At 43.2% G+C, this 27,689-nt stretch overlaps 1 protein-coding gene across 1 annotated transcript in view; it reads left to right on the top strand.

The window, feature by feature from the left end:
• CALM1 (calmodulin 1) overlaps window positions 1-20,851 on the top strand; it is a 57,968-nt gene extending 37,117 nt beyond the window's left edge. The window contains exons 4-6 of the mRNA XM_085626526.1: window positions 11,653-11,759; window positions 13,715-13,850; window positions 16,352-20,851. Of these exons, the coding sequence (XP_085482652.1) occupies window positions 11,653-11,759; window positions 13,715-13,850; window positions 16,352-16,380 (272 nt within the window). The 3' untranslated portion in view covers window positions 16,381-20,851. The remainder of the gene's footprint in view (window positions 1-11,652; window positions 11,760-13,714; window positions 13,851-16,351) is intronic.
• The last annotated feature ends 6,838 nt before the right edge of the window (window positions 20,852-27,689 follow it).

The following is a 27,689-nucleotide window of genomic DNA, read 5'->3' on the forward strand; positions in this document are numbered from 1 at the left end:
CCCCTAAGAATCCACACCGTCAGGCAAGGAGGTCGTGCGTTCTCCTTTTTGGCACCATCGTCCTGGAATAAAATGCCTTTCTACCTTCGTAGCATACCAGAACACAGTAAATTCCGTAAAGAGTTGAAAAACTGGCTTTTTGGAAATTAGATCTGAGCTGTCTGCAAGCGCCATGAGACTCATGTGAGTGATATGTGCGCGATACTGCAAGTCCAGTCAGGGGCATTTGTATCGGGAAAGAGCAGCACATCTGGTAGAAGATGGGAAATATCGCCAACATGTACTTAAAATCAGCCCTAGATGCTGCGGGAGACATCAAGCAGACAAATCATTAATATCACAGAAAGGAGGAATGCATGGCTATGCATTTCTGATGGATACATCTCCCAGTGGATTCCTCACCTTGTGAATATCCCCTGCGCCAGCAACGTTCGGAAACTTTTGTAGCAGTCCACGCCGATGGGGTCGAAGACTACGTCACAGACACGGCTCCGCTGACGTCACCGGCTCCATAAGAAGACTTCGTCGGCGTGATGACGTCAGTTCCCTTTTTTCCACGCCGTCGACTCCAACGGATTTCGGGAATTGCTGTTGGTAGCTTTACTGTTACTTTGTTTTTCTTCTGGGTTTCCCTGTTTCTCTTCGAAGAAGTCTGGTTTCAAGCCATGTTGGGAATGTGGCCAACACATGTCGATCACAGATCCACATGACGACTGTGTATGGTGTCTCTCAGCCGACCACGATGTGGATGGTTGCACTTGCTGTCGCAAGATGAGCTCCAAAGCGCTAAAAGAAAGGGAGGCGAAGCTCTTCATCGCCAAGATGAAAAAGGAAGAGGAAGGAGGAGGTCTAGGTCGGCGTTGAGGTCGACTTCGGGGCATGCTTCGCAAACCAAGAAGCATAAGAGGCATGCTTCTCATCACTCTGATAAGAGGTCGAAGACGCCGAAAGGAATCTGTCTCCTTCACCAGTCCCAGATTCTCCTGGTCCTTCTTCTCCAGTGACTTCGCCGGCTCCGGCTACATCACCGGTTCCGATGCTATCCCGACACCGGTTCCATCTCCGTCTCCGGTGGAGGTATTTCAAGTCCCAGGTGAGCCTGCGACGCCGCTTATTCCACCGTCGGCGCCGGTTGGCCAGAGTCCGGTGATGCCTGACAAGTAACCTGCGTTCCCTGGACCAGGTCAAGACCCCTCATTATTTAAATGCTATGTACGGGGTGTTCGCTAAAGCCATGTACACCACTGGTGCACCTGCGGGTCCGATGGGTCCAATGGCGTTTAATTTGGGGGTGCCGCAAGTCTATCCGAAGGCCTTTCATGCAGTTTTTTCCAGCGACGCTGTCTTGGCATCTACCGGCGCCAAGGACAACGACACCGCTTCAATCTGCGCCGGCTCGACCTCGTTCGATGCCGGCTGCTCCTGCGAATCCACGTTCGATGCCGGTGCCGTCTTATTCGAACACGGCGCCACCGACACCGCTTGTGTGGATTCGATCCGGAAGGGAAGCAGAGTGGTGGATGAAAGAAGGTACCTTTTTGGAAGAAGCTGAAGAGGGAGAGCTGGTTGAGTGTGTTTGAGGAGCTTAAGGAGGCTAGTGGACTGGATTTGTCTTGTGAGTGGGAAATCACTCCACCTTCAGATGAATCCTCAAAAGATGTGGCTCCATATCATGCGGTCATCAGGAAGGCTGCAGAGCTGCTAGATCTTCAGTTGCCAACTACGGAGTTCAGATCAAATATTCTGACTGAGGTGCTGCATTCGCCCACTACAGTTTCGGAGCCTTTGTTGCCCTTTAATGAGGCCTCGGAGCCTTTGTTGCCCTTTAATGAGGCCATTATTGACCCTGTAATGGAGGTATGGCGTAAGCCTTTTTCTGCTCCCGCAGTCTCTAAGGCGGTCGCAAGAAGGTATAGGGCGGCTCCAGGGGATCCTGAGTTTTTACATCGCATCCATCGCCTGAGCGCCTGGTGGTTCAGGCGGCTTGCTCTGGTAAATCCAAGGGTGCTTTCCCTCAGGTTCCAGGGACAGAGAAGCTAAAAAGATAGACCAGTCGGCCAAGAAGGTCTTCATCGGCCAGCATGGCCCTTAAGTCGACGAATGCAACTTGCCTGTTGGGACGCTATATCCATGGGCTCATGAACTCGGCGAAGAAATTGGCACCAAAGCTTTCTGAGGGGGATAGAGTCCGCTTCAATGAAGTTTTGACTGATGCCCAGGTGGCAGCACGCCAAGTGATACAAAGTGGGCTGGACACTGCAGACTCTGTAGCGAGAGTCATGGGGTCTTCTGTTGCCCCCAGGAGAGGTGCGTGGCTGAAGTCTTCTGAGTTCTCCCGGATGTACAGTCGACTTTGTTGGACCTGCCATTTGATGGATCTGGTTTGTTTGGTAAGAAGGCAGATGCTGCTCTTGAACGCTTTAAGGAGAGCAAGGCTACCGCTAGGTCTTTCGGCCTTCAATCCCAGTCAAGGGGGTCTTTTAAAAGCTACAGAGGCTTCGGAAGGGCAACCTTTTGTTCCTACAGACAGACCCAGCAACAGCAAAGCTTTGTCCAAAGGTTACAGAGGTAGAATCAGGGGTCGCTCACGTGGCTGTCAAATCTCCTCCTCCTCAGCCCCTCCCACCACCGCAAAGCAGTCCTAGATCTGCCATTCTGGATCATGCTGGTCCTGTGGGGGGGCCAGCTTACCCATTTTCTACAAGATTGGGAATCTGTAACTACAGATCTCTGGGTTCTGGATCTTGTAGAAAATGGGTACGCCCTTCCTCCAAATTACCCTCCTTGTCAAGGGGCTTGCTCGGAGGACCACCGTCTTCTCCTGCAGGAGGAAGTCCTGAAGTTGTTTCAAAAAGGTGCGATAGAGGTGGTCCAGAGCAGGAGAGGGGTCAGGGATGCTACTCCTGGTATTTCCTGATTCCGAAATAACTGCAGATTGCGTCCGATATTGGACCTCCAGAATCTTTTTCTAAAGCAAGAGCAGTTCAAGATGCTCACCCTTGCTCGGGTTCTTCAAGCGCTGCATCAGGAGGACTGGATGGTGTCTATCGACTTGCAGGATGCGTATTTCCACATCCCCATCCTGAAGTATCTCCGGTTTACGGTAGGATCGCAACATTATCAGTGTGCGGTCCTTCAGTTTGGTCTTACTACTGCACCCAGAGTCTTCACGAAGGTGATGGCAGTGGTGGCAGCCCATCTCAGAAGGTCGGATCTCGGTTTTCCCCTATCTGCACGACTGGCTGATAAAAAGCGGAGTCGCCAGAGAAGGTGCTACATCATCTGCAGGATACAACTCAGCTGTTGTACAAATTGGGTTTCTCGATAAACGTGCCCAAATCTCGCCTGGTGCCCTCTCAGCGCAACCTGTTCATAGGTGCGGTACTGGACACTACTGTGTCGTGCATTCCCTCCTCCTCAAAGGATTTTCGACATACAGGAAATGATTCCTTTGTTTTACAATGGAGCGGTCGTTCCAGTTCTGAAAGTCCTTCGCCTTCTCAGTCTGTTTGCTTCCTGCATTCTGTTGGTCAGCCATGCACGCTGGCACATGAGGGCGCTCCAGTGGTGCCTCCGCAGGCAGTGGTATCAGCACAAGGGAGATCTCAGGGAGTCTGTGGATCTCCAGAGAAGCTGTGGCGGATCTGTCTTGGTGGAGCGTGGAGGGCAATCTGTCTCAAGGAAAGCCCTTTCATCTACCTTCATCGGTGGCCACAGTGATTACGGATGCATCCACTTTAGGGTGGGGTGCTCATCTGGGGGATCTGGAGATCAAGGGTCTTTGGTCTCCTGAGGAAAGGTTGTTTCACATCAACCTTCTGGAATTGCGGGCGATTCGTTTGGCACTCAAGGCCTTCCTCCCTTCCCTTCGCGGCCAGTCTGGTCAAGTCCTGACGGACAACACTACCGTGATGTGGTATGTCAACAAACTGGGAGGAGTGGGGTCTCTTTGTCTCTGCAGAGAGGCTCTGCGTCTATGGTCCTGGGGTCAGGACCATCAGATTTGTTTGATGGCAAATCATCTGGCCGGGGTTCTAAACATACGTGCGGACAGTCTCAGCCTGCAGTTCTCCGCCGACCACGAGTAGTGGCTCCATCCGGAGGTGGTTCGTCACGTCTTTCGAAAGTGGGGAACTCCTCGGGTGGACCTGTTCGCCACTCACAAACGCTCACTGCCCGTCATACTCCAGTATCCGATGAGGGAGCGTTGGGCGACGCGTTTCAGTTGAGTTGGAACTCTCGACTCCTTTACGCGTTTCCTCCCACACCCTTGATTCCTCGGGTTCTGAGGAAGATTCGCCAAGACCGGGCCCAAGTCATATTGATCGCCCCGGATTGGCAAAGAAGGGTGTGGTACACAGATCTTCACCACCTTGCCTCGTGCCCTCCGCTCCGTCTTCCTCCGAGGGCAGACCTCCTCCTCGCAGTCAGAGGGGCAGGTTCTACACCCCCCACCTCCAGAACTTACACCTTCATGCCTGAAGATTGAACGGGGCAACCTGAATTCTTTTCTCTCCCACCTGATGTGGTAAATGTATTTTTGTCTGCCAGACGTCATTCCACCAAATCTATATATTCCTATAGGTGGTCTAAATTTGTACTTTGGTGTGGAGAGAAGTCAATTGATCCTTTGAAGGTTCGTCTATCTAACATTCTACAGTTTGCCCTTTCTCTTGCTCAGCAAGGCTTAGCTGTGGCTACTGTAAAAGGATACTTTTAGGCTTTGTCTGCTTTCCTTTGCTTGCCGGATCAGCTGTCATTATTCAAATCTTCTATTCTTCGTTTTCTTAAGGGCCTCCTACTCCCTTTATTGTGCCTCAATGGGACTTCAACCTTGTCTTGACTTATCTTATGGGTTCTCCCTTCGAGCCCTTACACAAGTGTCCCTTGAGATTGTCTTTTAAGACAGTTTTCTCATTGCGATCCCCTCGGCAAGGAGGGTAAGTGAGCTTCAAGCTCTAAGTTCAAAACCCCCGTTTTTGACCATTCATGCTGAAAGAATGGTACTCGGGACCAGGGCTGCATTTCTGCCTAAGGTGGTAACTCCCTTCCATCTGGGGCAGTCCATTACCCTTCCTACCTTCTATCCTTCCCCTTCCAAGGAGGAGAGACTTCATCGCTTGGACCATAAGAGGGCGGTGAGCTTCTACCTGGACAGGACTAAAGACTTCAGAGTTGATGACCAGATCTTCGTGGGCTTTGTTGGATGCAGGAAAGGTCGAGCGGTGCACAAGCGCACCCTTTCCAGATGGATTGTCTTGTGCATCAAGATATGCTAATCCCTGGCTGGTAAGGAGCCTCCAGAGGGTTTGAGGGCTCATTCCACTAGAGCGAAGTCTTCCACTTCTGCTTTGTCTAGGGGCGTTCCTGTGGAGGACATTTGTAGGGCGGCAACTTGGGCCTCCCTTCACACCTTCGCAAAACATTATTGCTTGGACACCGAGGTGAGGAGGGACGGACACTTTGCTCGTTCCGTCCTTCAGGACTTTCTGGTATAGAAGGGTGGACACCCTCCTCCGGGAGTGGGGTCTGCTGTGGGAATCTATTCACAAGGTGAGGAATCCACTGGCAGATGTATCCATCAGAAGAACAAGTTACTTACCTTCAGTAACGCTTTTTCTGGTGGATACAGTATCTGCCTGTGGATTTCTCACTGACCCACCCGTATATATTGCTGTCCGTCCGTGTGCCTCGAAGGCACGGAAAAAAGGGCGGAACTGACGTCATCACGCCGACTAGGTCTTCTTATGGAGCCGGTGACGTCAGCGTCGGTGTCTCTGACGTCGTCTTCGTACCCCCCTCCCCCCCCCCATTGCCGTGGACTGCTACAAAAGTTGCTGGCGCCGGGATATTCACAAGGTGAGGAATCCACAGGCAGGTACTGTATCCACCAGAAAAAGCGTTGCCGAAGGTAAGTAACTTGTTCTTCAGGGTTCAAACCAGAAGTGCCAAACATATTACATGCACCATTCAACGGGGAACAACTCTGGAAGTGCAGTAGATGACTCCCTAAATTAATTTTTATTTTAAAAGTATAACTAGGCGGCAAGATCAATGGGGTTTTGCAATTCAGAGATGGGATGCACTGAGGAACCACCCCTTCAAGAAGACCTTCAGGAAGGGGGAGTTTACATCCAACCAGCTCACACCAAACTTACCAACAAACGTATCGGGAGGAAATCAATCTCACCAACAGCAACAAAGTTGACAATACCAACAGAGAAAACATACAAGGACACCCATGCCCACATACAAGGACACACATGCTGGTGAGGTCAGCTGCAAAGGGGAGAAGCACCTCCTACAATCAAGTGACTCAACATCAAGCACAATACACACTCCAATAAGATCTGGAAGTGTTAGCAAGGAAGGCAAAAGAACAAGACACTTACAACACCAGGTGTTCCTACATCCAACACCAGTAGGAGGCAGGGTAAAACATTTCCTTGACACATGGAGTCAAATCACTCCAGAGAAAAATATTTTAAACCTAATAAAATACGGATAGGGCATAGAATTAATTAAAACTCCCCCAAACAAAAGGTCCATGGAGGAAGATGCATTCCGAAGAAGAAACGAGTCTACTCAAGGAAGTAGAGGAAATGTTTGCAAAAGATGCAACTAGTTGCACCGAACAAGTAAAAGTAAATTACTAAACTTGTTTCCTAATTCCAAAGGTAGACGGGACACTACATCCTGACTTGGATCTAAAGTTTTTGAACAAATTTATAAGAACGCAAGAGTTTAGGATGACCACCCTGCAAGTGGTAATTCCGCAGCTATATACTTAACAGAGGCCTATTTACACATCCCACCCCCATGAACACAAGACACAAAATTACTAAGATTTGTGGTAGACAAGACATTACCAGTTCAAAGTGGTAGCTTTCGGAATGAAATGAGCCCCAAGGGTATTCATAAAGTGCCTAGCGGCAGTAGCTGCGTTCCTTCGAAGGCAGATAATACATGTGTATCCATACCTAGACGACTGGCTGGTAATGGCAAACTGTTACAACCAATGCAAACATATTCTACAAGTAATCGAAACTTGATCAGTTGGGATTTTCAATTCACTTGACGTCCTAACCAGAACAGGAGAAAATGTTCGGGGGGGGCGGGGGGGGGGGGTCAGAATAAATTGAGTTCAAGGGAAAGTATTACCTGGCAAAAAGAGAACAGTAGCGTTGTTGAAGGAGACACCACTATACTGGAAGGGGCAAGCTCTGACCGTGAGGAAGCTACTAGGAATGATGACTTCCTGCATCCCTTTGATACCAAACATAAGACTCCGCATGACACCATTTCAGGAATGGCTACAAGTACAATGATCACAGGCAACAGGAAGTTGGGGACGATCTAGTGGTTGGCAGGCAAGGGATGCAGAAGGATAGCGTGGTGAAACTGATCAAATGTAAGAACAATCACTCAACCAACTGTAACCATAAGACTCCCCCCCCCCCCCCCCCCCCCGATGGGAGTACACCTGAACAAATTCAAAAGAAGGGGAATTTGGAAAGAGCAGGATTCGATACCTCAACATCCTGAAAAACAAAGTGTGTGTCCGTCCTAGCCTTAAAGTCCCTTCAAAAAGAGCTATGGGGAAAGACCATACTAATGCATAACGACACCATGTTCTACATAAATGAGCAGTGTGGGACACAGACACTACCGCTGTCAACATGAGCACAATAAAAGTGGAATTGGCCGACTCCAAGGAAAATGTAGAGCTTGGCGGTCCACCTACCAGGAATGGCCAATGTCTAAGCAGACCAGCTTCATGGTCTCATGAATGGGGGCTGAATCAGTCCATACTAATGTCTTTCAGAAATGGGGAACACCAGAAACTGATCTCTTTACAATAACCCAGAACACGAAATGCCAAGGCTTCGCATCCAGGTAATATTGCCACCAGTCCATGGAGAATGCACTATGGAAAGACTGGTCAGGGAAATTTGGATATACGCTTGTCCCTGATAACCACTATTTGACAAGGTGATCAACGAAAGCTGAATCAACAGCATGATTATAGTACAAATTGCACCACGTTGGGCGAGACAAACTTGGTTCTTAGAACTAATGGAGATATCTTGGGGGATAATTCAGATTACCAAACATACAAGATCTGTTATCGATGCAAGAAGGACAGGTGCTTCACCTAGAACCAGAGATCTTAAGCCTGCAGCATGGCTTCTAAAGACTGGGCACCTAAAGTGATCTTCAAATACAATGAGTCTTGAGAGGCAAGAAGACCTACATCTGTAAAGTGTAATGTATAGAAACAATACTCACTTTGGTGCCTTGAAGGAAGGTATACTAAAGAACATGAAGGATTGAACGGGACCAAAGTACTTAACACATCTACTAGATTATGGATCCTTGAAGGTTCACTTGGCAAGTATAGTGGCTTACACAAGGTCACATTAAAAGAAGTTTCTTCACTACACCAGTTCCTAGACGGAGCAAAGAGAATCACACCGCCTAAAAAGGTACCTGCACCCACATGTACTCTAAATATGGTGCTCACTCAATTAATGAAAGCAACACTTGAACCGTTACACCAGGCTACATTTACATTACAAATGCTCACACTAGAAACTGTGTGGGGTTTTTGTTTGTTTTTTTGTTTTTGCAATAACATCACTACGCAGATTTACTGAGTTAGTCACCTGCTTCACAGAAACCTTATTTCCAGGTACACAGACAGAATTGTCAAGAGAACTGATCCGCTATTCATGTGTTTCACATGAACCAAACAATACTGATTTAATGTTTCTTTCAAAAGCCAAAAACACATGCAGAAAGTACTACACACGCTAGGCTGGCAGTAACGTATTACATCAAAAGAACACAGGCTGACAGGAAAACAAAGCAAATCTTTGGATCCTTGTCAAATATTTTCCTAGTAACACCAGTGAGGAAGAACACTGATAGCCCAAACAATCCAGTTGTGCCACAAATGCAGAAGACACTTTACAAAGCTCTCCAGGGGCACATTCAGCAAGGAAGAAAGGAGCAACCATTGCCTTTTTAGCACACACACCACTTCAATAAATTTGATGGCAGCAGCATGGTCACCAATGCACTATTGTGTGGCTATTCATATGAACATGGAAGCTCCAGTTGGACAAGAGGTCTTAAAACATCTGTTTTCAAATCCACGCTAGTCTTCAACCAAACCACCATTGTAGTAACAAACTGCTACAAAATCTATGCACAGCATGTGAATCCAGAAAAGAGTCACGCTGCAAAACTTAGTCTTACCTGTTGGCGTAGCTTTGCAGATAGAAGAATCTTTTGGATTCTCGAGCGAACCCACCCTCCTACTCCAATTAAGATAAAAGGAGGAAGCAAAAAATCTGAAGATGGTGACCAAGGGTGGGAGCTTCAGGAGGAAGCACAACTACATAACCATGGGACTTCAAATGGAGGTCTGTCAACGGCAACAACAAATGTTTTTTACAAGAATTCCGGACCCAACCACCAAGTCGCGGAATAATGCATAGCATGTGAATCTAGAAAATTCTTTGAGCTGCAAAACTACACTAACTGGTAAACTGTTTTTCCAGGTTCCCCTCCAAGTACAGATGCACCTGTCACTGTTGTATTTTGGATCCAGTTGTTGGAATGGCCCTTTAAAAAAAAAAAAAGTGGTTTTGACAGCATCTCGGTCTTCCCAGTTTCCTGCGGACCAACTTGCTGGTCCTCTATGCACTTCTGTAGAGCATTTATGTTCAGTGATATGCTGAACTGTATACCCTCTGAAAACTCCACTAAGCCTCCTATGGCTCTCATGTAGGCCACTCCAAGTCCCTTCACAAGAATGGTCTAAACGTTTGTGACCACACTAACTTCGTGTTTTTTTTTTTTGTGTGCCTGATCATATAATAACTAGTACCCCTTTCTATCGGCAACAAATGTAAGAAAATATTTTCTGTCAGTCTTCACTTGGAGGAATTCTGTCACTTCTTAAACCGGTCAGTTTGAGGGCATTAGCTTATGCACTATTCAAGGTCCCACCACAGCATCTCCGTGACGGTCTACAGGTTTACATTGCAAAATCCAGTATTTATTCCTCTTCCAGCCTTGTCATAGATTTAGTGGTGTTTTGGTTCACTGTCCAGTTGCATGATCCACTTTTGGATAAGCTTTAGTTGTTTGATACAAAATCTCACGTTTTTCCTCTCGCATGTACGGGGAAAATAATTTATGGTGGACTCCTTGACTGGAAGATGCCCAGGACCCGCAAGTGCAAAATCTGCTTACATCACCCCTCCTTATGGTTGACGTTTGGTACAAATATTTGTATTTCGCCAAACGTGCATTGCAGTCAAACAACTGTCGAGCACTTTTTTCCACAAGTCATGTGGTCCATTCATGGGCTCTTTGACAAACCTTAGCTTAGAGGTAACATTTTTGGAGGATGTACTTTCTTTTTCACGTCTCTGTTCAATTCAGCAATGTGGACTGTGAAGGTAAATTATACTATTTATCCCTGCATGGAAGAGACTTGGTGAGATTTTGAACATAACTTTTTGCAGAAGGAGACTAATCTGTCTGATGCATGATCTCTGTACCACAGGATACACTTTTGCCTGCTTTGTTTTCCTGCTCCCTATAAATCCTTGTCAAAGCTGGACTATGAATTATTTGAATGTGATGAACGAGGAGGAAACGCAGCACACGTGCTTTGGGCCAGTCCTTTTTATCCATCTATTCTACTGTCCTGGGGTAATGGATTGGTCCAATTTCAGACACTGACTTTCTAGCATTGAGTGACAGCATTTTTTTCTAAAGATCCAGGTGCCCACCTCTGTATGGTCTCTTTTAAAACAGATTTTCTAAAATAAAGAAAATATTGTAGTACTACTGGTCGTCACTGCAATTGCCATATTTTGGTGAAAATGCTGTGTTGCTTTTAGCCAAGTCTGTTTCTGAAACCCTTTCCTCTAGTACACTGACTATCCTGCTCAAAAGCATAGCATACTCCGTCTTTAAAGATTCAATAGTTGAGAATTTATTCTTTCTTAAAGGTGGTGCTTATAGTATCCATCAACTATGCTAGAATCGGCTAAATCTCTATAATCCTTGTGATTCTGCAGAGCTGGGTTGACTACGTTCAGACAACAAGGCAGTATTTTTGACAGGTGTATGTGTGGGTCAGTTGAGGGAGTTTCTCCTTTTTATCTCCAAACCAGTTGTTTCCTGTGGTGCAGGCTGTGCGTAGTGGATTTCACATTTGTTCTGCTTTTTGTTGTATACTGACCCCAACCGCCATGAGAAGGCATTTGCTGTTTCCAACTAAACTAGGTGAGGAGTGCCAGTCTACATTGTGCATGGCTGGTCCATCTTTAGAGTGCTATTGCTATATAATGAAGTCTTGAATTTTGATTACCCTTGATGCTCTGCAGTCCTGATTGGTCGATTATGGTCATTTGGGGTCATAATGTACATTATGCCTTCACTTTTTTAATTCTATGGATCGACAATCGCTTAATAAAACCAAGATGGCTGTCGTATTGTAAAGTATGGCCTACAGATAGTGAAGAACTATCGATAATCCCACATCGAGTACTGTGGTCTTCTCACACTTGTGGATCATTACCTAGAGCTATCTTAGTTAATTGTAACCCTTTTGTTCAATTTTATCTTCAGGCAATGGAACCATTGACTTTCCTGAATTCTTAACAATGATGGCAAGGAAAATGAAAGACACAGACAGTGAAGAAGAAATCCGTGAGGCCTTTAGAGTCTTTGACAAGGTAAATGTTGAAAGAACGAATTCGGTCGTACTCTTGCTTTTTTGCCAGAGCCAGCCTAAATGTGAGTGTTTATTGGGAAAGGTTATACCTGACTTGCTGTACGGGTGGGGGGGGGGGGGGGGGGTGTTGTATGAAACACACAAGCAAATTGTCAAATATGAAGTTGGGTTTTGTCTTTTTGCAAGGCCCTTCCTAATTAAACTTAATTTATTACTTCGATGAGCCAGGCTTGCCTCCTCCCAAAAAAAAAAACACCCGTGGCGCTACATGTTTCCGCAGCCTGATTGGTTGTGAATATTGTAGGTCTGTCTCCAAGATGGTACCAGTTTCTGCTGAGAGAGGGGTGGCGGGGGGGGGGGAGAATCGGTTGATGGCGGCAAGCTCTGTTCCAGCTGTTGTTGGGGGTAATCTGATGGGGATGTGGTGCACAATCCTGAAAGTCGGTAGTCCCATTATTCTGACTAAAAAGCCTCGATTTTTAAGCTCTCAAAGTTGAGTATCTGCTTTCTGTTGTAGTACCGAGACAAATCTTCCACTTGTAAGACTCCCGGCGTTAAAGCTTAGAGACCCATTTGTCCTCATGGAATTCTTCAAAGGAGCATAAAATGCAATGGAGAATCCTTGTTTGCAATAAGATGAGGACCAGATTATTCAGGGAATAATCGTTCTCTTCGTTTGGCGAACTTAATGTGCACATTTTGAAGCAGTTAAAGCTGTCTTGTGTGATGCAGAATCTCATAAGAAACTAACGGCTATATCGCTGAATAGGTGTTAATCCTGAAAACAGACCACACTGAGTTGGTGGTCTTCACAATCTAAGCTACCTACAGCGAGTGAAACGACGCCCTACAAGGTGTTTCACTAGTTAGTCAATATTATTTAGTCTGCTAACATCTTAAAAGTATACAAATCAACACACAATCAAACCGTAAAAAGACACAAGTAACAATATAAAACAAGCTTAAAACGTGCGTAAAAATTGCAAAGCACCTCGGGCATAAAAAATATTTCAACCTATTCAACTAGCTAACCAAAGCTGATTGTAACAAAGCACATACATAGGTAGGTTATATAGTAGTGTCACAAACCTATACAATTAAAGCAATCTCGTATTAAAATAGCTAAAGTTATGAAGTACTTCAGTTAAAACCTAACCAATTTATTACACTAATACATTTAATTTAAATTGATACTCCATGTCTTTTCCTAACAATTAAGGCGCTTTTGATATCAGTGCAAGACAAATTTTCAGAGACCCTAATCGCTGTAGACCAAGCATGCCAGTCTTATTTTTCACGCTGCCAGTATTAGGCACACAAACTGAAAAAGAGAACATAACTAGCTATATCCTGAAAAGCATACATTAAATGCTGGATTGTCTGGGACATTTTGGGAGATTCGGGAATCAGACATCCTGTATTTCTCTACTTAAAAATCAGCAATCCTTCGGCCTGTTGTAGATCGATCCAGTATTTACTGAGCTCTTCACCCACGTATCCAAGTAACTACAGCCTGAATGATGCAGCTGCCAGAACCAGACCCTAAAATTCCAGATGGACTGCTACATTATAATTTACAATGTGAATCTACTGCAGACGCTTGAGTCTTGATGCAATCTTTAACTAAATCACTTGTCCCGCTGCAGGTCAGGTTTTGCCTCAATCTGCCATTCATAAAAGCAATCCGATAAACTCTCCACTTCTAAATCTCTCTCTTCCCCCCCCCCCCCCCCCCCCCCCCCCCGGTTACGCATGGGTAGCTAGAAAATATAAAGTGTTTTTTTCGCTTTCTAGTTGTGTTTTAGGTACATCAGGTTGTGGGAGGGTTTCTCATTTGGTGCACACCTAGGGAGTTAATCTGCTACCAAAGCCTACATGGAGTACCCCTACATTTTGGTATTCTCGATGTACTGAACTAAGCATTATTTTAATATGTTCCCATTTTTTCCCCATGAGGATGGCAATGGTTACATCAGTGCAGCAGAACTTCGCCATGTAATGACAAATTTAGGAGAAAAGCTAACAGATGAAGAAGTAGACGAAATGATCAGAGAAGCAGATATTGATGGAGATGGTCAGGTCAATTACGAAGGTAAGTTATTCAAGATCTTAAACACTAGCTTAATTTCATTGTGTGCAAAATTGACCCATAAGTATCCGGCTCCATTTGCCCTTAAGTTTCCTTTCAGTGGTACCAATAATAAAATATACATAGTCATGTCTGATGCCTTGTAATTTAGTAGGATGTGATGCCAGTGAAGTTAAACTTGTGGAAACTGCCTTTTCGAAGTGCACACATATGCAATATCCTGCTTCCTCACTGTTGAGATATATATATATATATATATATACTCATTTCAATCTTGGCATGTACAGTGGGTAGGTTGGCCATGTTGTAGTGGAGTTTCAAAATCTCCATTACATGTGAAAACAAACCATGGTCCATTTAACAGGAGGCCCATAGACATTCCTACGGTACGGTAGGATTGCATGTTGAATGCTCAGTCTCCCAAGTCATTACATGGGAGTTTAAAAACAATACATTTTCAGTTTACCAATAAACATTTTCTTATGACTGGTGTAGCACTTTCCCGTCCATATCAAGGTCTCTATGCTGTCTGGGAGTTGAAGTGCGCACTTCATTTGAACTGAACTCCCCATGTGATTTCGGAAGGAAGAGGCCAGGACTACTTTGTGAGGCATTTTACTTGGCTACCGGAAGATGGCTTTATGGGGTGTTTTGTATTCATTTCCAGTACAGTGGCAGTTCAGGGCTGGCATACTCTTTGATGTACATACAGTATTATCAGCAACAGAAGGAACGCAAACCTGACCACTCTTGTTAAGGGCTACAATTGGGAAAGTAGCGGAGAAATCAGATCACAGGGACATAGCATTTCGTGTCATCTCCGCTCCATCCAGGGTGGATACAGTTGCAGAATGCCGGTATTTTGATACTATTGATGAAGGTATTAAATTGTAAGGCTAGATTTCTTTGATTAAATCAAATAGACCAGGCATGGAATGGGCATGCTTAGAGCACTCTTCTTAACTATAGTGATCATTTGAAAGAGGACAGACTGTCGACTGACTACAGTCACCTGGTAGAAGTGATTTGCCAATGACCGGCTTGAGGTTGAATAGGTATCCAGCTCTTATTTACACTTTCTACCACCAGGGTTGTAACCTTGCTACATTTACCCATACTTACTGCATTTCTCTAGCTTCATTGTCACCCACAGTCTGGTTCATTCCTGCTGACTACTATTCTAATGTTATGGAATGTGACAATTGGTAGTGTGGTGGCTTCCATGTGAGACGCTACTGCAAGCTGTTCTGAGCCTCCTATATAGTGGATTAAAGCTAAATTATTTGCAACTCTAGTTTGCAGTGCTCTAGATTTATTTGCAACACCCCGACCCCATTGAGTCAGTCACTGTATGTCCTAAAGGGACGTGAAGTTCGTATCGATCATCCCACCAGCCCCCTGTCCCGAACTACTATTGTGCGGTCTAACTTGTGAAACTACTTTTGTATGTTTTGGTCTGTGCTCAGATACTTGTTAATTTCTTGCTCTGGCCAGCTGCACTTAAAGCATGGTGAGGAGTAGGGGGCACAGGGTAACAATTTGTTGGAATCCTTACAGGAACTGAATGTACAGCTTATGGTATCTACTCCGCCCCTCTTGCCACTGGGAGTCTAATGGGTCTGCCTCAAAGGTCACCTTAATGTTGCAGTCACTTGCGCGGTTTCAACCGCAGGGATGCTGAGGCCTATACTGGCATTTAACTCAATTTTTGCAGATTAATGTGCAAGACTAATTTGGCAAAGTGAGGGTGTAGGGGTGGTGAATGTCACTTGGTTTCACAATTGACAACTTTTCAACTAGACTACACATGGCATTCCGTAGGTCAGCAAGTAATAATTCCAAAACTTGATTCAGGGGGTCCAAAGACCAGCCTAATGAAATGCAAGCAATGAGTAGATGGTTTCTAGAACTTTCGTCTCTTTTTCCGGAAGACCAGTACTTTATCTTGCAGAGTTTGATTTCAAGCAGTTGGTACTCATCCATTCTGCTACTATGATCTTGCAGTTGGTGAAGCTGGTTCTGGTAGTGGTTGCCTTGTCTGTCAGGGAGTGACTACTGAGAAATGAGGAGTAACTTTTTCTATCTTCCCAGTAATGAGCACAGCTCTAATGATCCGAGAGCACTCCCAAAAAAGCACTTACATTAATCACTCCATAATGGCCCTTTGATGGGTATCTCCGAATATTAAACAGAAACCGGACCTTCGGATGTATAAAATCAATAGTTTCCTGGGTCCTCCCTAACCTGGAGTTTAAAAAAGGAATAAGCTGAAGAGGTATTATGGACGAGTAGCCTTTTCTTTATTTCCAACCAGTGTATTGGCATCAGTGAGTTTTTGTTTTTGCCCACGTCCCTCTTCCAGGTCCCTGTACTGGGTAATGCCAGTTGAACTCGGAGGGTGTAAACGGAGCACAATTCTCCATTAAAGTAATTTCTGTCACTTTGTTACTATTCACATGTTTAAATGCGTGCGTTCTTTCAATTTTTTTTTCTTTTTTCTTTAGAATTCGTACAGATGATGACTGCGAAGTGAAGATCCCACCCCACCAACTCTTTCCCTCTAGAAGAATCAAATTGAATCTTGTACTTACCTCTTGCAAAAATGTTCATTACTCATTCTGTTTCTGTATAGCAAAACTGAATGTCAAGAAAACCTACTGTCCACACAAATCTGCATGTAATGGTTGGTGGTCCTGTTCCCAAAAGATCAAGTTAAGCATCTGTTTTACAGTCTAAATACTTGTTCGACCTTGATCAATAAGGAAGCACTTTGTGGACTCCTTAAAGTTCCATTTGCTAACTACAATGTTTGGGCTGGCCGGTTTTTCATGCATGCAGCTTGACAATTGAGCACAGTCAGACCTTTGTACAAAAGTCCACTACATTCTAGGGTGGATTCTATTTAAACTTGTAGTATACATTGTCATAGCTGGTTTACTTTCTAAATTGGTTTACACCTCAGAATGGTATGCAGCAAAATGGTTTAAGGGTGCATATTTTGAGAAATCCTAAAGGCTGAAAGGTTATTCTGTACTTGGCAGAGTGCTCCCAAAAATAAATTTTTCGATGGCATGTCTGTTTAGAATATTGATTTAACATTGTCTGCATCGCACTGTAGTGAAACGGGTGTTGGCGTGTTAACCGTTCACACAATTTTCAAATGAACTATCAAGGGAGCATCTTCGTACTCATCTTTTATGGGTTCTGTAACATGACTTGGAGCTGTTGGAATACCATAAATCAGCACAACAATAAACATGGCTGTTCAAGATATTACAATTATGACCATTCCAAGTTGTAAATGATAGTCTTCTTTTCCAATAAAAGACCATTAACTTAAAATGTTGTACTAAAAATGTATTCTTTAAAAAAAAAATGTTAAATTGATTTAAAAATCTTTTACATGTTTGTATTTGTACAATTAGGTAATGGGATCATAATCTTGAACCAATTGGGTTGTTGAGTAGAGATGGGTATGATGTCTCTATACCATGTCCAACAATTTTTAAGAATTTAAATGCCTTTGGCAAAGTATTTACAGAGCTACCCCTTAATAAAAGTACATACATTTCATGTGGTTGCTCTTGGGCAGATTTTACTTGCTCAATATTTATGAATAGTCTACAGATTTAAGCTATGTAGCAATGCACTTTTGCTGTTCAAAACCACCTGGATTGAAATTTCCTATTGTTGGGACGGCCAAAGGCATTTCTTGTGAAATCTAAAATATTTATTGGTTGCCGGAAATTGGGGGAAAAATGTGACCATGATAGTTTTTTATTCAGTGGTTTATGACCCATTCAATAATGCTGCTTCAACTGTAGCTTTTTGTCCTTGTTACTGTTACGTAACCAACATACTTTTCCTATCCAGAATGCAACAAACATTTTAAATTTTTTTCGAAATGCCCAAGTTTCCTTAGGCTCACTTATGTAACTAAGTAGGACCTTTTTAGGTTTGTTTGAGAAATGGGTGTGGAGGGGTAGGGGCCAGAAAAGGGATACTTTTTTAATGCGGGCTTTCGTCTTTGCCATGGGGGAATCATCAAAGGTTGATGTCTGAAACGGATTTTCTTGTAAAGTATTTCACAAATTTCTAATCTGCATTAAAACTTGGCATACTGCAAGTAATATGGTTTAATGCGTTATAACATCCACCCACCTGTTTGTATTTTACAGGGAATGGGTAGTCTGCTTTCTGTTTGTAGGCTTGTGCCAATTGTTACGATTGCACCCCCGAAATTCTTACCCTCCTGCCTCTCTGCCAGTTAAGGGTTGGAGCGAGTGTCTAATTGGTCCTAATATTGTCTTTTCCTTAATTGATTACACTTTGGACGTAAAATGTGGCTCGCATGCACCCTGAAACTTCATCGACTTGTTACTAAAGGGTGGAAAATGCGTCGGACATAGGTTCACAAAAGACCATTTATCAAATGGCAAGTAGAAATATTAATTTTTGGATTGATTATCCTGGAGTACTTCAGTTTGGGAAGCTTAACACTAACTTGTCACTGGAAAGTTTCGATTTTACCAGAAAGGATTCTCTTTCAAAGTTAGGAAGCAATCTGAGCTGGGAAAGATGAGTTTGGCCATTGACCTGACCGTTTATGTAGAGTTAAATTCTCTTTAATTTTTTTCTTTGGGTGAAAGGTGTTCTTTGCAGTTTTTGCAATGGGGGAATACCTGCACCAAAGCAATAAGTGTTTTAAAAAAGAAAATGACCAACTCGTTTTGTGGGTTTTCCACAAAAGTCTCGCTGAGTTCATGGCAGATGGCAGGTGAAGTGTGTAGCTGTTAAACCTTCTTTGAATGTTGCATATCAACATTTCATGATGGTAACCGATTTTTCAATTGTTTGGATCAGAGATGTTATAACTGGGTTACTTGTAATTCTGATTACACTGCCCAATGTCGTCTTAGTCCGATCAGTCAAGGCAAGAATCATGCATTTATGTGGAAAACAGTTGATTTCTTAATTGATGTGTAAAGTATTCATAACTTCTTTTACTCTGGCTCCTATGTAGCTTTCTCAATTACACTCAAGGGCTGCCCAAGGGAAACCGCAATTTGTTAGACAAATTCCTCCAATTGACTAGAAACTTCGTTAGCAAATGCCGAGGCTGTACTTTTAAACTTCGTCGTTCAGCTCGCCGAATGAATTTTTTTTAAATCAACTTACTCTTGTAAATACTAGCAACATGGCTTGCATGCTTGTGTGTGTGTGTATATATGCAGTCTACTACAACTAAAACTTGTGTTTTTGTACAATTGTGTGCCTGCCTCTGAGAAGCAAGTTGCTTTACACAACTATTCCTTAGATATCCGTATATCAAGTGTATTTGAACTGATACTTAAATGATTAAAGCTGCTTTATGCGGTCACATAAGAGGCGCATGGCATTTGAAATTAACCACATTGTTACCACTGTGGAATATTTTCAATACATGTACTAAAGGTTACACATGTTGCATCTAAAAGAGAAGTTGCGTATGTTGCATTGAAAAGATGTACATATTTTCGAATTATGTACTTTCTGCCATCTCATGACTATCCCTTGTCCCACCGGGCCCCACCTACTTGCCTGCTCCAAATGCCAATTTAATATTTTGGAGAATTATTGGGCTGTTACATCTCACGTGTTTGACTATCTCCAACCAGTGGCTCGCTGAAAAAAGGATCTTATTTCAAAACATTCCGTGTTCCAAGAGTTTGTAGTAATGGCAAGTTAAGCAACCTGCGCTTTAAACTGTGAATGCAGGTACAAAGTTACGTAGTAACCCTTTGAGTGATTTTTAGTATTTCTTGTAGTATGGACAAGGTAGGTGGGGCTTGATGAAATAGAAAGGATGTACAGGTGTACAAATAGATGCATCCTTACTATGTCAAATGTAATGTATATCCTGTAAAAAAAGAAAAGCAATAAAAACACAACAGGGTAAGCGGTGGCTTTAATGATCGCATGCCCTGGGTGTGTTGAGGCATGAGGCTTGGCCAAGTGCCTTCAACCACTGGGAAAGTGCCCTTGGCACAAGCAACCATGAGTGACTTACAATACAAGATTTGGCAACCCAACAGACTGTGTTTAAATCTACACTACTAAGGCTAAAAATCTGTTAAACACATTTCAATGGAACGATGTGTCAGGGAACACCTTTTTTTGGGGCTGTTTTTCATTGTTTAACAGTTTGGAAGTTTTTATCCGATTGCTCCAGCAGTAAGGTGTATCTGCCAATAGGACCGGAGGGGAATCCCATTAACTTGCCAACATGTTTCTGCCCATGCCGTTGGTTCATGCTTTGCATAATGTTTATACCGAATCACTCTTGATAGGATAATTGTATGTGCTATACTAAAACATTTTAAATTTAATACAATAAAGAAACCTCTTTAAACCTCCTCCCTGCTGTATATTGGCACTTTGCATCTCATTGGCAACTCCTGTTTTCAGTGAAGTTGACTTCCTATAGGTTTCTTCAGAGTAAAATATTCGGCATCTTCTGGCCAAAATACATTTAATTTTCTTAGTCCACCTTTCATGGTTAGTATTTGTGATCAAAGCTAATATTTTCCAGAAAGCCCTCCAATGAATCTAATATGAAACTCCTTTTAAATTTTAACTTGGTTTTAGCTCCATCTGATTCAAACATTTCTTTAAAATGTAGATTGGGTTATTTTTCTATTTGAATTTGTCCAAACCTAGATTACCTCTTACTTGTATATGGGAATTGGTTCACTCTTCTAAAATGTATGGATGGGCAGAACTGTAGCTGATGATGGGATTAGGTGAATTTTGTCTGCTGCCAATATGTATTTAGGACTTGAAGCGGTACCAACTCCAATGGATTAAAGCTTGGGAAATGGGTTACTCAAGATAGACTGAAGAGCAGATCGTGAGAGGTTCTGATACTATGTATGGTTTGCATGGTCCAAGGCATTGGGGAATAGAACTGTATGTAACCAAACTGTGAACCTTCTGTAAGATGTGAGAATAAAACATTCAAACTATTTGGTGTCAATCTGTTTTCTGTTTGCGACCCTGTGTTAATGCATGCAGCAGTTGGTATCCTTTCAGGTAGCGCCCAACTCTTTTTTTTTTTTTTTTTTTTTTTTTTTTTAAATTTTATTTTTGTCTTTAGAGTGTTGATACTTCAAAGGCTTCTTTCATTTTCCACATGTCTAATAACGAGACCTAATCCAAACTTGCTACTCAATTGCTTTGTTCGTACTGATCATTACATTGGTGCACACTCCCAAGTCATTATCGAAGACTCCTGTAGCTTTGAGTTTTAGAGGTAGTACCTGTTTTCTCTTAGCTTGCCTTTCCTTCCAGCAAGGCGAACGTAACCAGCAAAGATACTAGAATTGCCATTACAGTAGGTTTTAAGATGCACTTGTTCTACATGTGCAGTTTAACGAGTTTGTTCTAATGTAAATGGCTCATCAGACATTGATTGGCTCTTGCCTGCACAATCTGTTTTATGTTTTGGATAGTTTTCTTTCTGGTTTTTATGCCTCTTTAGGGCTGAAATGAAAGCCTGCCAATACTAGATGTATTAGGGAAACCTACATTGTACTTGGAATTTGTTCAATGCATAGATGACACCAGTACTTCCCTTGCTTGTAAACCATTTCTAAATGGTTTAATCTGGTTTCATTTTCGAACGAAGTTTTGAATGAAAATAACCAGGAAACTTGCACAGAGGAGGAGACCACATTGTGTTTTTTTTCTTTCTTTTCACTGCAATTCGTAAAATCAAAGTACATTTGACTGAAACCACTACAATAGCAATTTGTTTTGAAACCGATCTGTTAATTCTGCCCATTTACTTGGACGATTGCTAGAGTGGGAAGCTCTTCTATTTCTCCTATCCTTTTTCAATCCAAATAACAAACACTCATTTCCACAATTCAAATTAATTTCATGTCCCTATAGTAACTCTCCACTAGTCCTTTTTGGGATCCGGAGTAGGTTGCTACTTACCCAAAAGGGCCTTGTCTAGGGTAGTAATCGCTATATAAATGCAAGCACGATGTTACAGTTGAACACAAAAGCTGCCTTAGTGAATCATGCACAGCAGGGAGTCTCACGCTTTGATTTGAAGAGAACATTTAGAATCCTGATCCTGATGGTTGACTCATTGGATGAACTTTATTAGGGTGGAAAACTAGGTGCAGAGCTTTGGAACAAAGAAGCTGAAGCTCTCATTTATGGTAGATGGTTACCTTAGGGAGTAGACAGACAACCTTTCCAAGTCCGACATTGCTGGTATACCTGGAGTGTAGGTTCAAAAGTGGGGGCCTATCAATTTCGATAAAAATACATTGCTCTTTTGGGAAAGGGGGCACTGTAGAAGGCTTCTAAAATGTGTAAGGGGTAGAATCTTGAAGTCCTGAAGTGAACTAATTAAAGTTTTGGTAGTACAGTTTCTTTATGGCAAATTCTTGGGTCTAGCTGCTTATCCAGACACAAGATTCAAACACTTGGAATTTAAGTCTGCTTAATTTGGGGTGATAATGCCATCATCTTGTAGGGGTAAGTGGCTATTTTGAAGGTGTCCTGGAGCAAAACAGTTATGCTCTTTGGAGGGGAGGATCTTGCCGGTCAAAGTTTAGTGTTACCCTATGAAAACTGCAGTAGGTCCATATGTAACTATTGGTGAGGTAGGTATTGTAAAACCATCTTATGCTTCTCTTGCTATAGTTGAACAAAGATCAGATGAAAAGCATTTGAAAGCGTACCTATCAGTCTTTTAGAACACCGCTCTGAACTAGGAAGCACCGTCTATACATTTTGAATGTTTTCTGTGGTGAGAATGATGCTAGTTTCCCTGGTCTGAAAAGATGGTGCGCACGTTATGGTCCTCTCGCCCTTTCAGACCAGTCTATTGCAATAGTTTGCGTAGAAGGTTATTGGAAAGATAGTATTGGTAACAAGTTTTTTTTTTTTTTTTTTTTTTGTTTTTTTTATGGCTAAATCTTCGTGAAGATCTGTAAGTAACTAGTATCTTTCCATGTGTAAGATTCATCTGAAAAAGATGACCAGTAACCTCTCCTTAAGTACCTCCAAGAGGTGACCTGCAGCTTCACGTGCAAATCTGTGTGCTGTATGTGATAATAATGGGATTTACGGTATGCTAACTGGGTTCATCACGGACTAACTCCTTCTGAAATCAAAGGAGATATTGAACAGAACCACTCAAATACAGAAGTTCCCCAGGCAATTACTAGAAATCGGAGCTCCCAAAGTACTTAACTTTTTCCCTATTTTATAAACTAACTTGTGTTTAGCAACGAAAACATTTCAGTGTGAGAAACGTGAAAGTCTACCGTTTTTACTAGATAATTTTTCTCTTGTCTTGCCAACAAACCCTTTTGATGACTGACATGCAGGGCCTAGTTATTTTCGCTGACCAGATCTTGCCCAATAAGTGGGGGGGTGTGGGGGGGGGGGGGGGTGGTACCGCACCTCTTCCTTTTGACAACTTGCTCTCATGTGACAGGTAGGAGTTCCTGTTGCAGACTCTACATCAGTGGTAAATTCTGCGCAACTCAAACCCTGACTAGCTCTGCTAAATTTGTTTGGGATGGCTGGGCCTTTTGTGCCTGTCCCCAGTAGGCTGTATACTCCAGCAGGTTTGGCAGCTCTAACCCTGATACTCTTAACTCTACAGGCTGTGGCCTCTGACTAAAATAGACTCCTGCAAAGGTGCTGTCTGCTATTTGGCTGGCAATATCCACCGCTGAGCTGCTCACTGCGCCACCTTTTAACACAATCATTGTCACAGTAAAGGAAAAGATCCGCCTTTTTTGATGACAATCCGTAGGCAGAGCACCATCCAAGGGCTAAAGCTTTGTCCTGATAGGGCATGGCAAGGGCTGTTGAGTCCGCCCCAAATAGTTTTCTATCGGGATCATGGCTGAATTAAAGACTGGCTTCAGAGGTTGAGAACTTGCTCTCAACATTGATGCTGGCTTTATGTACAAAATGCAAGAACTGGCCTGGTACTATGCTAAACATGGACAGTACCGGTCTTGAACTCTACCAGAAGTAGTCTTTGTTTACCTCAGTGGTATGTAAAGTAGGTAAAGATTTTGAATTGATGCTCAGTTCTGTGGTGGCAAAATCGAACAGTGTGACTGAAATCTTACGGCAAAAATGTTTAGTTGTCGAGCCCTTGCTTCCCTCAATGAGGCCCTTGTGGAACTGTTCTAGCCACAACGGGAAGTCCTTTTTAGGGCCCAGATGTCCACAAATACACATCATACCTGACCCAAGTGACTCAAAATATGTTGCTTCACCCTTTGGGCTATCTTCTGAGGAGGCAAAGGCCTTTCCCACAGCACCTTAAAATGGAGACCAAAATGCTGACTCGGAGGTCCAATAAGTCTTCGCCACTGGCTGTTCTCACCCCCCACTCACCCCTTGTACAGTAGACGCCACTAGTCTTTTGGGTCAATGTCATTGCACTGTGAAAACTGGCAAACTTCCAGACCCCATAAGAGCCATATTCTGACTTGGTCAGAAACTGTTTGGATGCCTGCAAATGGATGCTGAATTTTGCTGGTTCCATATGCATTCAGGCCATCCTGCTTGCATGCGTTCTGCCTTCTTGGAACTTAATGAAAAAATGAATACTGCAGGACTAGAGCTCCCTCATGATCCTAACAAAGAATTGCAGCCAATATAGGAAATTTCGAGGCTACTCCAGGGTATGTTCTCACGGAGTTGGAAACCTTTGCAGTCACTCCAAAAACCAACAGATGTTCTTCTTTTGAGACCATTGTGAATCTATGGGTTGCTATCGCCAACAGCTGCCGATCCAGTTCCCACTATTGTGGACGTCATCTTGGCTTCTGGGAAGCTTGCTGCAAAATCAATTTGTGGCGGTTGCTGTAAAAATGTGTTCCGTGATGTGTAGCGAGGTTTGAACATTTTCAATCTTGTCTTTGTCATCCTTCACTTTGTGGTCTATTGTCCAACCGGGTCTAGTGGCTATAGCCAAAGGTTATTTGGCAGACCTGTCTGCCTTCATAGATCTTATGAGCAGGCATTCTTCTTTAGATTGCCAATAGTGGTGCACTTTCTAAAAGATTCTTTTTCTCCCACTCTGTTCATTGTTCCTCAGTGGGATTTTAACCTTGTGTTCACTTTCTTAATTATATCCCAGTTCAAGCGGATACAGTTGTCTAAATCACTTTATCATTCAGAAGACCATAACTGCCAAGGTTTCAGATTGCTGTGTGACATTTTCATAAAATCAGTGTAATTATGAGTGACATTTCAACGACTGAGTGACACTTTCTCGAGTGAAATGAAGCAAGGAAGATGAGGGAAACAAACCAATATCAGAAGTTACACCCATTTGAGCAATGAGAAACACTAAGATCTTAAACTACTGCATTGCACCAGAATTTGAAGGGCACTAACCAGACACCAAATGTGTGACGGAAGTTCTCAGTAGCAGAGGGCAGGCAGGCACTGCAGCTGCTCAGATCTAATTGATTTGATCATTCATGACCGCACGCTCTCCTAAAACAGATTTTATAGCACAGCTGCCAAGTTTTCAGATTGCTTATGTGTGAGGTTTCCATGGTTTAGTGTAGTTATGAGTGACATTCTACTGCCCAATGTGTGGCAAAATGAGTGACTTTCTCACCAGTAGAAATAAACAATGAAGTCCACATTGAGAGTTAAATATCACAAATGGATCACCCTTTGGATAATGATTAGCACTAACCTGACCATATTGTCAAATTTAACACCAACAGCGAATCAGAAGTATAGGTAAACCCAATCATACAGCACAAAATCTATTCATCGGAGACAAGAATCCAGAGAAGTTGATCCATAACAATTGGTAATCTTTATTATCAATGTAAATCCTTAAAATTCCCAGCACACGATTAGCCGACACGTGTTTAGTATTTGTACAGACTTTTTCAAGGCATTGCAATCCAACAACAATCCCAAATCGGATTCACGCCTTATCACTATGCACATCTGCCCAAAGTATTTTAGTAAACACCTCTGTTCATAAAATCAATGATAGCTGGGCATCAGAATATAAATAAAGATCTAATTGGCGTGAGATCCTCCATAGTCTCGCAGTGATACTTCAAAGATTCACCTTACGAACAAATATAACCAATCCTATTGAGTGGCGAAATAGTTGTATTCTTGTCCACTTAGCGGTAGGAATGCTCCCATGTATGTGAACCTCTGAATAACGCTCTTGTGGTACAACCCTGATAAGTTGTAAACCAGAACTTCAAATTTAGCGAGGTCTCCAAGTCTGTGAAGCCTAACTCTTTTCTTCTGCTAAGCGTGAGGCTTCACAGACATGCGGGACTAAGGGGGGGGGGGGGTGTTGACTTCTAGTGCCTTTGAGACCTAAGGTTCTAGAAATGTAATCGTGTACACAGCATACCCCAATGGCCTATTGCAGATAGTCCTAGATTTGACTCTGGGGAAAAGAGAAGAAAAACCTCTGGAGCATCCATCAGTCTAGTTTGGTCCCACTCTCCACCATCTTTAATTGGGGGGGGGGGGGGGGGGGTGTTGACTTCTAGTGGATTAGCGTGTTATGTGCTCAGCTTATTCATCTGGTTATTACCCAGTTGATGTCTAACAGTGCAATGTAAGCTCCAAAAAGTGGAGTCCTGTTTTTGGTTCTACTGGCAACCATGTTACCCAGTACTTTGCATAAATCACACTAGTCAGAAGATTGGCTGATCTGTGTTCTCAACTGAAAGTTCAGTGTTTCAACCCGCCTTTGAGACCTAAGGTTCTAGAAATGTAATCGTGTACACAGCATACCCCAATGGCCTATTGCAGATAGTCCTAGATTTGACTCTGGGGAAAAGAGAAGAAAAACCTCTGGAGCATCCATCAGTCTAGTTTGGTCCCACTCTCCACCATCTTTAATTGCAGGGGGTGTGGTAGGGATGGTTCATGGTTGAACTACACCGCTCCTACATATCTGGTTTTGCAAGTTGGTGCCTGGCTGACAATTGAGAATTTAGTTTCATGTGATTTTAGAAAAAGCTGCTGAATGTCAACCACTCCAGAAGCACCAAAACTAGTCTGTTTTGGGCAAACACACTTAGTCTAGAGACAAGGACACTTGCTTAGTAAGAAGCACGGTCTGTCTCTCCCGCCCCCCCCATCCCCATCCAGAACTCCAGCATTTTTCGTTTCAATGACTGGTCCAAAGTACTGAATGATTTGTGACGGCTCCAGAGCACTGCCTTTGATGGGAACACTCGATTCTTGCAGCTGGATTATGGTAATTTAAAAATCATGAATCCTTTTTGTTTGTGACAGAGTTCCATGAGGAACTGTTCGGCAAGGTGTGGCTCAGACGATTCCCTTGTAACAAATGGAAACCATTACCGCAGCCAAGTAGTCCAAGTGAAGGCATTTAATGTCCTGAAGTAGATTCAAGCAATCCCAATACTATACCTGTGTTTCTGGCAGATTGAAATGTGAAAGTATGCATCCTCTGGGACACACTGATTGTCCTTAATTTTGATGATGAAAGGTTTGCTGTAGCGCTAAATCCCCAGTTTCTCTCTAGACCCATTTCCTCTTCAGATCAGATTGGGGCAATGTTTCAGGATTGGATCGTTTTCTCTTTCAAAATAGGTTCGCAGAAGGGGGGGGAGCAGTCTGTCAACCAGATAAGTTTCACCCTGGGGGAGATCAAGTTAGCAATTCAACGACTGACCCGAAATAAGGCACCGGGCCATGATGGGATTCCTCCTGATCTTTTCTTGTGCCAGGTAGATCTTTGGGTACCAATCCTGACCAGTCTCATTAATGCAGCAGTAGACACAGGTATGC

Source organism: Triturus cristatus, chromosome 9 (genome assembly GCF_964204655.1).
Source record: "Triturus cristatus chromosome 9, aTriCri1.1, whole genome shotgun sequence".
In the NCBI taxonomy this organism is placed as follows: domain Eukaryota; kingdom Metazoa; phylum Chordata; class Amphibia; order Caudata; family Salamandridae; genus Triturus; species Triturus cristatus.